The sequence below is a fragment of the Ascaphus truei genome, chromosome 2, assembly GCF_040206685.1.
Source record: "Ascaphus truei isolate aAscTru1 chromosome 2, aAscTru1.hap1, whole genome shotgun sequence".
NCBI classification, from domain to species: domain Eukaryota; kingdom Metazoa; phylum Chordata; class Amphibia; order Anura; family Ascaphidae; genus Ascaphus; species Ascaphus truei.
Genome location: NC_134484.1, coordinates 485,921,482 through 485,936,913, shown reverse-complemented (window position 1 = coordinate 485,936,913; position 15,432 = coordinate 485,921,482). Strand labels below are relative to the sequence as shown.

At 49.7% G+C, this 15,432-nt stretch overlaps 1 protein-coding gene across 1 annotated transcript in view; it reads right to left on the bottom strand.

The window, feature by feature from the left end:
* LOC142488318 (uncharacterized) overlaps positions 1–10,148 on the bottom strand; it is a 35,296-nt gene extending 25,148 nt beyond the window's left edge. Inside the window, exons 1-4 of the mRNA XM_075588684.1 lie at positions 10,067–10,148; positions 9,643–9,957; positions 9,243–9,356; positions 8,223–8,336 (exon numbers count right to left, since the gene is read on the bottom strand). Coding sequence (XP_075444799.1) covers positions 8,223–8,336; positions 9,243–9,356; positions 9,643–9,957; positions 10,067–10,148 — 625 coding nt within the window. The remainder of the gene's footprint in view (positions 1–8,222; positions 8,337–9,242; positions 9,357–9,642; positions 9,958–10,066) is intronic.
* Between the last annotated feature and the right edge of the window lie 5,284 nt (positions 10,149–15,432).

The following is a 15,432-nucleotide window of genomic DNA, read 5'->3' as shown; positions in this document are numbered from 1 at the left end:
GGTGTAAGCCACATTCCTGGACCGCAGTCCAGTTAACCCCTTGCCTCCCTGGTGAGGTCAGGGGGTGGCCATATGGGGTGCAACCCCTTTAATACCGGGCCAACCCCCTCTCCCTCTACATGTACTCACCGTGGAACGATGCAATAAATATATTGACCATATTGCAACTCTGTTGCCCATTGTGATTGCGCGTAATGGGCAAGCATCAGGAAGGTAGTATGGTATAGTACTGTACTGTAGTATTGTAAGTACAGTATGATACAGGTAAGTATGGCACAGATTTTTTCTTTCCTGAGAGAGCAGCACTAGCCATCTGGTTACAAAGTATGTAACAGTAGTCACAGTACACAGTAGTTCCAGTATAGACTAGTTTGACAGTACTAACTGCATACTGTAGTCCAATATGGAGAAGCTATACTGCACACAATGCCCTAATATGCACCTAACTGCACAAATTTTTTATTTTCTTGTCTTTTCAGAGAAAAAAAGGATGGAACGGGGGAGGGGGGTGTCATGTGTACATTGTGTGAACAGTATCTAAAGTGCAGTCATGATGTACACAAAACCTCACCTCTCTCAATGAACTACACAGAATGAGGAAGAAGATAAAGACGGAAATTTTTATATTATAAATTATTAATTAATATTATTATCAATGTGCATTATTTATGATTATCCACCGGCCCTCAATTTTCAACTGACAGAAGAACTGAATAAAGACTGCATTTTGTATTATTCATGATTATTTGTATATTTCTATTTTTTGTTCCTGATAAAATAAATATTTCTTTACATTCATGATAATCATAGACACCCCCCCTACACCAAAGAAAAAGAAAGAATGACAAAAAGTGGTAACTTTCTGCATCAAAAACATGAAATCAGATGTTTTTTTAACTCTCTATTTCACAGTATATGCAAATCAGATTTACATATCAAATTCGAGAAGGGATCAAAAGCGTTACCGTAAACAAAGCCTCAAAGGTTTGGGGGGGGGGGGTGGATGGGTGAGTCATGCGCAGTAATCATCAGCTAGCTCCCTTCCCAAAGAGGATTACACGCAGGCGCAGAGAGGTGATGCTCGGCTAGGGATGATTAAAAGCACAATGACAAGCTTTAGAAACGGAATGGTTTGGGAGAGGTGTCGATAAGCCGTTCAAATCCTTGAGCGAGTCTTGTGTGTGCGTGGGGGAGAGGGGTACAGCTGCATGAAGGATTAGCTGTACTGTAGTTCAAAGACATGACAATTTCAACAGGCAGGTCATCATAATAATTTGATCCCCACACCCCCAAATACATGTACATAATAACCACACAAATCAACCATGTGCAGTCAGTCAAACGCACAGTGACGCAGTCAAAAGCTACAGCACAGATTGATTATCGTAATATCAAGATGGTTTAGGCAGGCTTGTGGAGAAAATAAAAATAAAAAAGGACGAGAAAAAAAAATATTTTTTTTTTTGGTCACTCACTCTTGAACTTCGCAAGCAAGCAGTGGTGATGTTATAGACGCATGCGCAGTAATCATCAGTTAGCGAGCAGGAATGTGATTGAAACCAGAAAGACACACATTCAAAGGAATGGTGTGGGAGAGGTGTACTGTACTGTAGATAAGATAAGAAGTTGAAATACTGCAGTGTAGTAAATTAGCCTGTGTGTGCGGGGGCGAGCGAGAGTTACAGAACACGCCTATGCGTTTCAACAATGTTCAAATGAGACATACAGTACTGCACATGCATGTATAAATATGCAAATTTACAATTACTGCGCGCGCGCACGCACGCAGACTGTGTACTGACATAGGTTGAACTGCTAAAGTATTAGACTTTGAAGACAACAGCTCGCGAACGCCCCCCTGAGTTTTTAGACGGTATTGCAGTATTGCAGACAACGATAATAAAATGCTAATATTACGAGTGCTAAAATACCGGAGCATATTCCGAAAAAAAAAAAAAAATACTGCATCTGCCCGCGGTTATCAGAGTTGTGCCGATACGGCCGCATGAGGATAAAGGCGGCCGCCACTGTATCAAGTGGGGAACTGGTTGACACAGCAGAGGTAACAGGGAAGATGAACAAGGACATTTGAACTCTTATACAGTGATTTCTTTGTGGATGGCCACCGCAGGAATTGGCCGTTAGAAGAGCTCCCCATCCTCCACTGCTTACGATAAATATGTCACTTGAGTATCCTGCCCCATCAGTGGATGATCTACTACACCATATGAGTAGGTCACTCGGGAATAACCAAAACGCCTGTATTTCTCACAGAAAATGTGGGTAGTACTACTATATATTTTCATCCTATTTTTTGGTATCTCCAAAGTACAACACTATCTATTTTTCTTGTTTGTTGTGTTTTTTCTATTTTTTCATATTCACCTGGATGAGAGTGCGCCATGGACTCTGTAAGCAACCTATAGTGTAAAGATACTGTAGATGCCCATGTATGTATGTCTTTATTTATATAAGGCCCGCAGTGTACTCAGAGCTTTACAGCAGAAACAATACAGTACAGGGAATTATAATACAATAAGTGCAACAAACACAATCAGACCATAGGAACAGAAATCCCTGCCCTGGAGAGCTTACAATCTAAGTGATGCAGCGACTACACTGCCCATGTAATATTCTGACATAAAACTCACAAACTAAACCTGCTTCATTTTGTGTCATATTTTGTCAGTCACAAATACTATTCATATAATTTCCCAAGCACGCGGCCTTGGTGTAATATTTGACTCCTCTCTTTCCTTCTCCTCTCACATTCAAAACAAAGAAAAAAAGGCGTACTGCAGAAAAGAAGAACTGGAGGCAAAAGCAGAAAAAATAAAAGATTTATTGAGACACAGCCTAAGCTAAAAGAAAAACCTCCAACGCGTTTCTCGCCATGGGCGCTTTATCAAAGAATGGATTCAAGAGTCTAGAGAGTGTCACGTTATAGGCACTCCCCACCGGAAACACTGCCTACCTGTATCCCAGGTAAAAAAAAAGTCCCATGGGAACAAAACAGTCCAGGGAAAATGTAACCACGGAAGAAGGCAGTATAACTGTGGGGGAGAAATCTAGCAGAAGGACACAAAGAATACAATAACGTGGGGATTGGACACTTTATTATTAAGATCTGAAGCAAAATGGATTTACCTAGGCACTCGTACACCACACGGTCTGAATGAGGGTTATGGATACACAGCATTTTTATAAAATCAGACACAAATGCTTTAATTTTTGCATTAGTAACCTTTATTTGCAGGTAAAAGGGCACTAAAATCATTTACATGGTGTGGGAGATTGATACCCCACTCTTCCTGATTTATATGTCAGTGATACAACCCACAAAGAAAATGTGGTGACATCTAATGTAGTGGCTCCTCCTGCTTTATTAATCTTCATAATGCCGTGTGAATGACACTAACAGGGGGCTGGCAGTTCTTCTCAGCTTCCTTATTTTGGGCTTGATGTGCTGGGTTCTAGTACCAGAGTTGTACTTTTTTAGGTACCCAATTCAATTTCTCCCTACACATTAGGGATCTTTACCATTTTTAGGTTAGTCACCCCTGCATATTATATTTAGTAAGGGTGATTTTTTTAATTGCACAGGCCGGACACTAGCCCCGCCCCTTTCCCCGCCCACTGGCAGCAATGAGCCGTTTGACTGGATGACAGTGTCCAATCACGGCAGCCTAATGGGCATAAAAGAAGTAGGGAGAACAGTGCTCGCCCACCCCAGACAAAGTCTCCACAGAGACGAAACGCGCGTCGGTGTATGACGCAATTCGTGACGTCACAGGTGCGACCGCAGCGCTAGGCTGCGGCTACAGAGCTTCCCAATATTTCCTGTTAGCATTGGTATAGGACTTTGAGGAACAGCTAAACTAAGTTGTGGGCCCCATTAGGTATCCACAAGCTAGGTCTTAGCAAGCTAGTCATCGCTATATGGAGAGGCACCCTCTGGGCACACTGTGACAATGTCAATCAAGCCTCATGGTATTTACCTTTCACAATGTGGCAAAAACCTCTCCTGCGATCAAGCAGTTTGTGCTGAAGGGCGAGTGGGGTTACCAGATTTCTACCAACCCCAGCACCACTGTGCCCCACCTGCTTTTCCCTCCCTATTGGGTGGTCTCACCTGCCCACCACACTCAACTCTCCATCCCCTGCTGTTTATACCTACTAAGTAGGGCTTTGTCTTGGAGGTGGGTGTGGATATTCTGAATGCACAACAACCCAGTGGGTTCATACCCATAATATAGGGTTGTGATAACCTGGGGGTTAGTTGAGGGTATTATTGTAGAGGGAGAAAGGGGGTGGCCCGGGATTAAAGGGGTTACACCCCATTTGGCCATCCCCTGACCTCACCCGGAAGTCAAAGGGTTAACTGGGCTAAGACCCAGAACAGTGATTTAACCCCTGTAATGACATGTACATGTGTATTTCCCTGTTCCCCTGTTCCATTGTAATGTCTGGTTTAATCGGTGTCTGCATCACACACACACTGGAATCCATCCGGGAGCACAAGGGTTAATAGTCCTTTAATGATTATAGCTCTTTGTGAAGTTTTCCCGCCTTTTCAGGCACCATTTTGCAGGTCCCCATTGGCCGCCATTAGGGCTCCATGCATTCTAATGGAGAATCTTGTTGTTTTAGTCCTGTTTCCTGTAAAGACCAGCAGGTGGCGTCCGAGAGGGAGAGCGGCGGTTTCCCATTGAAAGTCAATGGGCCCATCGACTTCAATGGAGGTTCCTCGAGGTAACTTTCGAAGAACAAGTTGGCTGCCGTCCAGACCGCAAACCGGATACATTTTCAATAGGAGAGCTTTGATCACTTACAAGTCAAGTCAAGTGGCGTGGGAATAAACAGTTCTAGGGCCCCTGGGAATAAAATTCTTTTTGCCCCTAGTTCCTAGGCTTCCCCCCACTCGACCACAACCGGGTCCCCAAATCCTGGACTCCCGATAAGGGTCGAACCGAGAAGAACGGGTCGCACCATAGGCTTTGCCGGCGGCGGCAGAAACGGCTCAGAAAAATGACTAAGTGTGAAATGCTGTATTTTGGTACTCATTATCTCCGGTTCCTGAGGGCCCAGCAGATCAAGGTTTGGGGTGTCTGCAGTCACTGCTCCGGCATCACTGCAGAACCATCCTTGACCCTCCTGGACCAACCTGACGGAGTATGGACCCCCTTGAAGTTCGGGACTTTTCCCATAGACTTCAATAGCGGAGAAACCCCATTGACCTCAATGGCGGCAATTTACCATTGAAAGTCTATGGCGGAGAAGCCCGTTGTTTTCAATGGGGATTTAGTGAAAAGCTGAGATTTCTTTTTTAGCGGAGATTTTTGTATTAAAATGAAAAATGATTTAATGTGCATTTGTGTAACTCCGGTTCCATAGGTCGTAGCAAGTCGCTTTTTGGATCATATGGTGTCCGGCCATGAGAACTGGGAAGTTTGGTTCTGCTAGACCCAATAGAACCGGATATTTTAATACGTTTATGTTTTATGTGTTATACTGTGTCCCAAGGTATGGACAAAGACTCAGAGGAATTCCTTTGCATACCAGGATAGCAGATGGCCCTAGAGGCGCCCCAGTGTCTAGGATTCAAGTATTGTTCAAAGGGTTTTATCACCCTCCCTGTTGATTTACGGGCGGAGGAGGCTCCAACCAGAGCAGTCTCCAAGTGTCCCAGTTATCACCTTCCAACAAAGGTTATCTTGCTAGAGATCCAGATGGGTAGACTGGCTGGCATTCCATTTGCCTATGGGGGGCTACAGAAATGAGATCCCAGAGTTTTACTGCGCATGTGCCAGCTAGCAGGGGGGCCTGTACTAAAATGTGTTCCCCCATCAAAGATTGGCTGGAGATAATTGAAAACCAACACAGGTACTTAAGGTTAAGGATAGAGGGACAAAAGGTTTATAAACTCTGTTCCCCATATATCCTTTGTCTTCATTCGTCTTCGTTCACTGTGGTAGTCGTCTTCATTCGTCTTCGTTCACTGTGGTAGTCTTCATTCGTCTTCGTTCATTGTGGTAGTCGTCTTCATTCGGTCTTCATTCATCTTCGTTTGCTGGTATGGTTACCTGATATCACCTGTATGATTACCTGATTGCTGAAGAGAAATGCTACATCTAACTTCTCATTCCCCAACCCCTAAGTAAGTGTACTTCTTGTCTGCTACTGTATTATTCGTGTGTTCACCTATCCTAAGGAATAAAATCACTTTATTATATCTAAGACTCGTTCCAGTTCAAACCCAGTTATTTTTGTGTAATATTAATAGACCTGTGTAGGCTATCGTCACAATTATGAACTCACTCAACACAGCCAAGTACTCCTCATTACTTGGAGCCCCCCCCCCCCCCCCATCCCCCTGTTTTGGGCAGGGAACTCCATGAACTTTTGGGAGTTACCAGCCATATAGCATATTGTTACCTGCACCTTGTCACACACTATGGCAGCAGCTAATATACTACTGCACCAAGCACCTCAGGTACAGTACAGATGGTAACAGTGCTCAGCACCTCGTAGGTTGTAACCTCTTGTTGTCCTCTTATTATTATATATATATTAAACAATTTACTATTTTCATGCATTGGAGGAAGAGCGCTCGCTTGAGGGTTCTCTCTTTATGTTGTATTTAATAATAAAAAACTTAAATAGACTCATAAGGACAATAAAAATTAAATGAAAAAGCATCAAATTTAAAAGTGGATAGGATGTGGAGAGAATAACAATCTTAGATGATTAAATTAACTGTAACACCAAATAATATAATATAATCATGTAATAATATACATATAATAAATGTAACCTTAACTACCAAGGCAAAGAACAATTTGAATCTTGATAAGGGGAATATACATAATGAATAAGATGTAAATAAATAAACCACACTGAGAAAATTGCCACAGTAAGGATACAATACTACTTATCAAATGTGACTAGAGAGAGACACATATGTATCTCAATGATAGAAACAAATGTATATGAAAAACACACAGTATTATATAACCTGAGAATGGGCAAAGGAATAATATAACTTAGAGAAAATGTTTTAGGTCCCATTCTGTATTAATCCCAAAAGGGGATAGAGTATTAAGTGAGTGGATCCAAAACATCTCACGCTGATTAAGCTGTTTAATTCTATCACCTCCTCGTGTAGGAACAGGTATAGATTCAATCCCCTCGTGTAGGAACAGGTATAGATTCAATCCCCTCGTGTAGGAACAGGTATAGATTCAATCGCTGGAAAATGAAAGGTGGACAAGTTTCCCAATGTATAATGTGTAAAATGTTTGGAAACTGGGAGAGTCTGATCTAGTTTTTAATAGAACGAATGTGCTCCATAATTCTGACCTTCACTGGTCTGATTGTCCGCCCAACGAATCCCTGACCACAACCGCAGGTTAAGTAATAAATCAGAAAATTACAATGAATAAAAACTGGAATTGTGTGTGTTTTCTTACTGTGTACAATATCAATAGATTTGATAGGATTGGCATAGCAACAAATACAACATTTACCATATTTGAAAAAAAACAAAAAAAAAACTTTTATCCAAGGAAGAAGGGAAAGAGAAAATTATCGGCGTAAACGCGCCACAACTGTCATCCTACAGGCTGCCTACAGAGGGATGAAAACTCGTCAGTTTAATCATCTAGTTCTCCCTCACCTGCTATCCTAATTAAGGAACAGGTATTTATGGCAGCTAGGTTTGCTGCTTCATTTTCTCTCCTAGAGCCTGGAGGTTGGGGGCACGCTGCTCCCCTGTATGCAGTTCGGGGAGGACGCCCCCATCATGACTTTCACTGTCCGGAAGAATTGCCGGGACTCTTGGGACGCTGTCCCCATCTATCAGTTAAGCTATGTCTAAAGACTGTGGCTATTATTGTGTATCTAATGACCCTAAATGAGAGGGTATTGTTAAGCTGGGGAACCAGGTTAGTTAGGGAAGGGTCCCTTGAATTTGTTTTCCCAAATGCGTTTTATCGCATCTATTGATGGTCAGATACCCATAACTCTGCTTTTCCAACCTTTATACGTGTCTGAGAGCCATATTGCACTTCTAACTCTGCTACATGTGGCTTGTCCCAGAACACCCAGCAGGCCTGGGGACTTCCTATGAGAGGCAATGAACCATGAATATTCACTAAATGTGACCATGCTCCTTGTAACAAGATAACATCCCTTTGTGCAGACAAAGGGGAAAAGGTACTCACCAGAGACAGGAAATTGAACAGTTTCACTCTTTATTGGGGTCAGATGTTCCTCAGCGTTCGGTTCTTCCTTCTCTGACTTAATCTCTAAACTCTCCGGTACAACCACTGGGAAACCTGGCAATAAGAAAAGGGAAACCCATCATGTAAAGCTGGGAGTGGGGGCGCTTCTTGTGATATCAGTATACAGAAATACTCTATACTGATCCCTATGGGGGAGGGGTGAAGTGATTGATTTTACTTTGTTATTAACCCTTTGAGTGCTGAAGTTTTTACCTCAGAGTGCTGAAAACATTTTGGGGCTACCAATGTTCAAACCTCAATAACAATAATATTCCCAATATAACCTTAGAACAGCGGTGGGCAAACTGGGGGTGCGCTACCCCCAGGGGGTGCGTGAAATTACCGGCGGGGCACGCAGGGTTTACAGAGGCCCCGCGCGCTTCCCGAAGGCACTTAAATGAAGTGCCGGGAAAGTGGCAAAGGCCTCTGTAAACCATACAAACCTTGATTCAGCCGGTATCTGGAGACGCGGCACCATGGCAACGCGGGCTCAAATGACGCCACGGGGTTATGTGACGTCACGTTGCTACGGCAACGTGCCGTCATGACGCCCAGACGCCGGGAACCAAGGTAAGGAGGAGGAGGGAGGGGGCGCGTGGAGAGGAGGACATCCGGCAGGGGGGCGAAGGAAAAAATAAATAAAAAGTTTGCGCCCCCCTGCCTTAGACAAATGATTTTTTTTCATTAGGACAGGTATCTTATAATTGTATGCACGCTTTAATAATATTTCCCAAAATATTGTACACATTTCAGTCCATTTAAAAAAAAAGTATCTTTATATTACGGTGTTTACAGACACATTTCCAAATATCACATTGTTGCACATTGTATTTACATATACATAGGTTATCGTATAATGTTACATAGATCAATACATATTTGCGATACCAAATTTTTTTTTTTTCCAGTCCATTTTTAAACATACTGAATAAAGACAAGTGAGGATGTAAGGGTACTTACCCCAAACAGGAAATGCATCTATTTCTTCCTTTATTGGGGTCACATGTTCCTCTGTGTTCGGCTCTTCTCTCTCTGACTTCATCTCCAAACTCTCCGGTACAACCACAGGGAAACCTGGCAATAAGAAAAGGAAAACCTACCATGTAAAGCTAGGAGTGGGGGCGCTTCTTGTGATTTCACCTCCTCTGATATTGGTATAATATAATACCTCTTGTAAAGAAATGTATTACTAGCCCTTCTGGCAGAAAATGACAGAGGTGAAGATATATTATCTTCTTACCTGCTGGTGGTTCTATAAGAAATCAAGATTAGTTTGGGTGTTTGACTCACATAACTGCCAAATAATCAGATATTCCCTCCATGCAGGTTTCAAAGACACCAAAATATCTCCTCTACTCACTAAACAAACGTGGATCCATGCTGGAGGTGCTGGCAGTGGGCAGCGCTGCTCTGGAGGTGCTGGCAGTGGGCAGTGCTGCTCTGGAGGTGCTGGCAGTGGGCAGTGCTGCTCTGGAGGTGCTGGCAGTGGGCTGCGCTGCTCTGGAGGTGCTGGCAGTGAGCAGTGCTGCTCTGGAGGTGCTGGCAGTGGGCAGTGCTGCTCTGGAGGTGCTGGCAGTGGGCACTGCTGCTCTGGAGGTGCTGGCAGTGGGCAGTGCTGCTCTGGAGGTGCTGGCAGTGGGCAGTGCTGCTCGGGAGGTGCTGACCGGGAGGGTTACTCAATCTATATGTGTTGGATTTTAGAATGTGCCTGTATATAAAACAGAATTGGAATGATCAGTTTTTTTTGGACAAATATACAGCATTTAGTATCAGCGTTTTCAAACCTAAATCATTAGCCCCAAAGGAGTCGGCGAAGACAGGGGCACCAAAAAACACATATGGTCCATTCGCAAACAGGAACTTCATTTCAAACACTGCAAAACTTTAATGGCTCAGGATTGTGTCACAACATAACCATCTAGAAAAGTATAAAGAGAGTCAGAGATTAACAGCCAAAAGACCAGTAAAGTCCCCATAGTGTAACATAGTAACATACTGTAATGTTCCATAGTATGAATAAAATGCAGATACCGTACATGAGTGAGACTTTGATAAATGCTCCCGATACTCTCTCAGGTCCCAGCAGTTCTGCTCCATACTGACACAGTCTCACTTTCCTATTTCATACGGTGAGAAGTGGGGTAATGCAGAGGAACCAGTGCAGTAACTTCCTCTCACCTTACCCCACCATAATAAATAGGGGAGTTTGATCCCGCACACCCTCATTAATTTGTTCCTCGATCACCTCCAGTTTCTCACATTCAGCACATTTGTACCTGGCAGGACATGCTTATATAAAGGAATGCCTGGGGAAACACTGACATGTTACTCACTGATTATTTATTTTCCCCTGGTCTCTCAATGTCAGCACATGACATGAGGGAATAGGCTCTGCCCATCTGAAGGGTAGGACACAGACTTCTGACCTGCTCTCACCCTTATAAGCCCGTCCTATTATGACGGGATCACTGCTTCCCGACCCAGATAATTTCCAGCGGAATAATTATATTCTGATACTGAATCTAAAGCTCTATTCTCTGTGTTATATCCTGTGGAACGTATCCACACGTATAATACAAGTATTGTAAACACAATAAGACAGTCTGTCTGTGAGTGGGTTTATTGGCTTTGCATCTCATCCCAGGCTATGTTTAAAGCAGCAAGCATTGGCTTAAGGGGTTTCCATGTAATAATGGACTTGACAAAAGTGTGTGCTCATTTGCATGTCATTTTTCAGAATCCCTTGCTGCAATATATATCTACTATATATTTCTGAAAGCACTGTATGTCTGCGTCCCTAGCGGCAATCTCATTGGTCCCTTGGCCCGCCCGCCCCCCGCACACCTCTCATTGGCCTGAGGCGGAGTGACGGGCCAAAGGACACACAGGGGACACACACCACACACATACCTCTCTCTCTGTCCTCTCCCCCCCCATCACACTCACCTCCCTCTCCACTCACCTCCCTCTCCACTCACCTCCCTCCTGCTCCACTCACCTCCCCTCCCGCTCCACTCACCTCCCTCCCGCTCCACTCACCTCCCTCCCGCTCCACTCACCTCCCTCCCGCTCCACTCACCTCCCTCCCGCTCCACTCACCTCCCTCCCGCTCCACTCACCTCCCTCTCCACTCACCCCTCTCCACTCACCTCCCTCTCCACTCACCTCCCTCTCCACTCACCTCCCTCTCCACTCACCTCCCTCTCCACTCACCTCCCTCTCCACTCACCTCCCTCTCCACTCACCTCCCTCTCCACTCACCTCCCTCTCCACTCACCTCCCTCTCCACTCACCTCCCTCTCCACTCACCTCCCTCTCCACTCACCTCCCTCTCCACTCACCTCCCTCTCCACTCACCTCCCTCCCCGGCGCGGGGACAGGCAGTGGGCAGGGCAGCCTGCCGCTGCCTCCACTCACCTCCCCGCTCACCTCCCCTCCCGCTCACCTCCCCTCACGCTCACCTCACGCTCACCTCCCTGGCGCGGGGACAGGCATTGGCCAGGGCAGCCTACCGCTGCCACGCGGCACCTAAAGATGGCGGCGGACGGAAGGACGCCTTCCTCCCTCGCGGACTAACTACATGGCGGCGGCCAGAAGGAGAGGTGAGTGTGTGTGAGTGTGTGTGTGTCACAGCGTGACAGTGTGTGTGTGGGACACTGTCTGTGTGTCTGTGTGTGTGTGTGTGTGTTACACTCTGTCTCAGACACTGTAGAGTTGGGACCGGAGCTACACATGGGGGGGGGGGGGGGGGGGTCAGGAGCGGAGAAAGATACAGGGGGAGTGGAGAGGAGGGACCCGTCAATTTAAAGCAAACCAACCCCCCTCCTGTCCACTGCCCCCCCCTCCTGTCCACTGCCCCCCCCTCCTGTCCACTGTCACCCCCCCTCCTGTCCACTCTCCCCCCCCTGTCCACTCTCCCCCCCCTCCTGTCCACTCTCCCCCCCCTCCTGTCCACTCTCCCCCCCCTCCTGTCCACTCTCCCCCCCCTCCCATCCCGTCCTGTCCACTGTCCTTTCACCTGTCCCCCCCCTGTCCACTCTCCCCCCCCCTCCTGTTCACTCTCCCCCCCCTCCCATCCCCACCCGCCCACTGTCCTTTCCACTGTCCTTTCACTGTCCCCCCCCACCCGCCCACTGTCCTTTCCACTGTCCCCCCCCCACCCGCCCACTGTCCTTTCCACTGTCCCCCCCCCCACCCGCCCACTGTCCTTTCCACTGTCCCCCCCCCCCACCCGCCCACTGTCCCCCCCCCCACCCGCCCACTGTCCCCCCCCCCACCCGCCCACTGTCCATTCCACTGTCCCCCCCACCCGCCCACTGTCCTTTCCACTGTCCCCCCCCACACCACCGCCCACTGTCCTTTCCACTGTCCCCCCCCCACCCGCCCACTGTCCTTTCCACTGTCCCCCCCACCCGCCCACTGTCCCCCCCCCCTACCCGCCCACTGTCCCCCCCCCCACCCGCCCACTGTCCCCCCCCCACCCGCCCACTGTCCTCCCCCCCACCCGCCCCACTGTCCTTTCCACTGTCCCCCCCCCCCACCGCCACTGTCCTCCCACCCACCCGCCCACTGTCCTTTCCACTGTCCCCCCCCACCCGCCCACTGTCCTTTCCACTGTCCCCCCCCCCACCCGCCCACTGTCCCCCCCCACCCGCCCACTGTCCATTCCACTGTCCCCCCCACCCGCCCACTGTCCTTTCCACTGTCCCCCCCCACCCGCCCACTGTCCCTTTCCACTGTCCCCCCCCCACCCGCCCACTGTCCTTTCCACTGTCCCCCCCCACCCGCCCACTGTCCCCCCCCCCACCCGCCCACTGTCCCCCCCCCACCCGCCCACTGTCCCTTTCCACTGTCCCCCCCCCCACCCGCCCACTGTCCCCCCCCCCCACCCGCCCCACTGTCCCCCCCCCCACCCGCCCACTGCCCCCCCCCACCCGCCCACTGTCCTCCCCCCCCACCCGCCCACTGTCCTTTCCACTGTCCCCCCCCCCACCCGCCCACTGTCCTCCCACCCACCCGCCCACTGTCCTTTCCACTGTCCCCCCCCCACCCGCCCACTGTCCTTTCCACTGTGTCCCCCCCACCCCGCCCACTGTCCCTTTCCACTGTGTCCCCCCCACCCGCCCACTGTCCTTTCCACTGTCCCCCCCCCCCCACCCCGCCCACTGTCCTTTCCACTGTCCCCCCCCCCCCACCCGCCCACTGTCCTTTCCACTGTCCCCCCCCCACCCGCCCACTGTCCCCCCCCCTCCCCCCGGCCACTGTCCCCCCTCCCCCCGGCCACTGTCCCCCCCTCCCCCCGGCCACTGTCCCCCCCCCTCCTGTCCACTGCCCCCCCCTCCTTTTCCCCCATCCCCCTCCACTTCCTTTTCCCCCCCCTCTCCCCCCCCTCCACTCCTTTTCCCCCCCTCTCCCCCCCCTCCCCACCCCTCTCCCTGGCCACTGTCCCCCCCCCTCCTGTCCACTGCCCCCCCTCCTTTTCCCCCGTCCCCCTCCCCTCCTTTTCCCCCGTCCCCCTCCACTCCTTTTCCCCCCCTCTCCCCCCCCTCCCCACCCCTCTCCCTGGCCACTGTCCCCCCCCCTCCTGTCCACTGCCCCCCCCTCCTTTTCCCCCGTCCCCCTCCCCTCCTTTTCCCCCGTCCCCCTCCTCTCCTTTCCCCCCGTCCCCCTCCTCTCCTTTCCCCCCCCTCCTGTCCACTGTCCCCCCCCTCCTGTCCACTGTCCCCCCCTCCTTTCCCCCCGTCCCCCTCCCCCTCCTTCTCCCCCCCCTCTCTCCCTCCTTTCCCCCCCCTCTCCCCCCCCTTTTCCTAGCGCTAAATGTAACTCACGGGCAACGCCGGCCTCTCTCCCCCCCGCAACCCCTTTCTCCCCCCCCCGCTCCCCTTTCTCCCCCCCCCCGCTCCCCTTTCTCCCCCCCCCGCTCCCCTTTCCCCCCCCCCCCCGCTCCCCTTTCTCCCCTCCTCCCTTCTCCCCTCCCCCCTCCTCCCCTTTCTCCCCTCCTCCCTTCTCCCCTCCCCCCTCCTCCCCTTTCCCTCCCCCTCCTCCCCTTTCCCTCCCCCCTCCTCCCCTTTCCCCTCCCCCTCCTCCCCTTTCCCCTCCCCCCCTCCTCCCCTTTCCCTCCCCCCTCCTCCCCTCCCACCCCCTTCCTCCCCCCCTTCCCCCTCCCACCCCCCCTTCCCCTCTCCCCACACCCTTCCCCCCTTCCCCCCTCCCACCCCCTTCCCACCCCCCTTCCCCCCTCCCACCCCCTTCCCCCCCCCCACACCCTTCCCCCCAATCTTCGCCTTCCTGCCCGCCCGCCTCTGCCTTTCACCCACCGCCTCACAGCCGCTGCATGCACTCAACAGACTCCCGCCACACTCGACACATACCTGCCGCCACACACACCTGCTGCCTCCCGCCCCTACGCACCGACATCACTGACCCACCGCCTCACACCCTAGCAGGACCCCCACTCACAGAGAGCACTCACAACCCACGCGCCACCTGCCGCCTCACACCCTAGCAGGACACCACTCACAGACAGCACTCACAACCCATGTGCCACCCGCCGCCTGACACCTTAGCAGGACCCCCACTCACAGACAGCACTCACAACCCACGCGCCACCTGCCGCCTCACACCCTAGCAGGACCCCCACTCACAGACAGCACTCACAACCCACGCGCCACCTGCCGCCTCACACCCTAGCAGGACCCCCACTCACAGACAGCACTCACAACCCACGCGCCACCTGCCGCCTCAACACCCTAGCAGGACACACGCCTCACATTTTTACATCTGTTATGTCACCAAAATATACATTGTACTGTGGTGTGTTTACAATAAACCATTTTTAAACAACATTGTATTACATTTTATTCCATCTTTCTTTTCAACATTATTATCCAACCTTTACAACAAATACTCACCTATTGTTCCACGATTTATAAATATTACTACCTATTACGCATTTACATCCCGGGCAATAAATAAATACAATAAATAAATTATATATATATATATAATATATATATATATACATAATACATATATACTGCTCAGGGAGCCGGAGGCGGGGTAATCTCCCCCAACAACATGAACCCACCTCCGGCTTTTTTATTTCTCCAGCGCGAGCTGGGAAATTTAAAAAACACACGTGTGCTGCTTG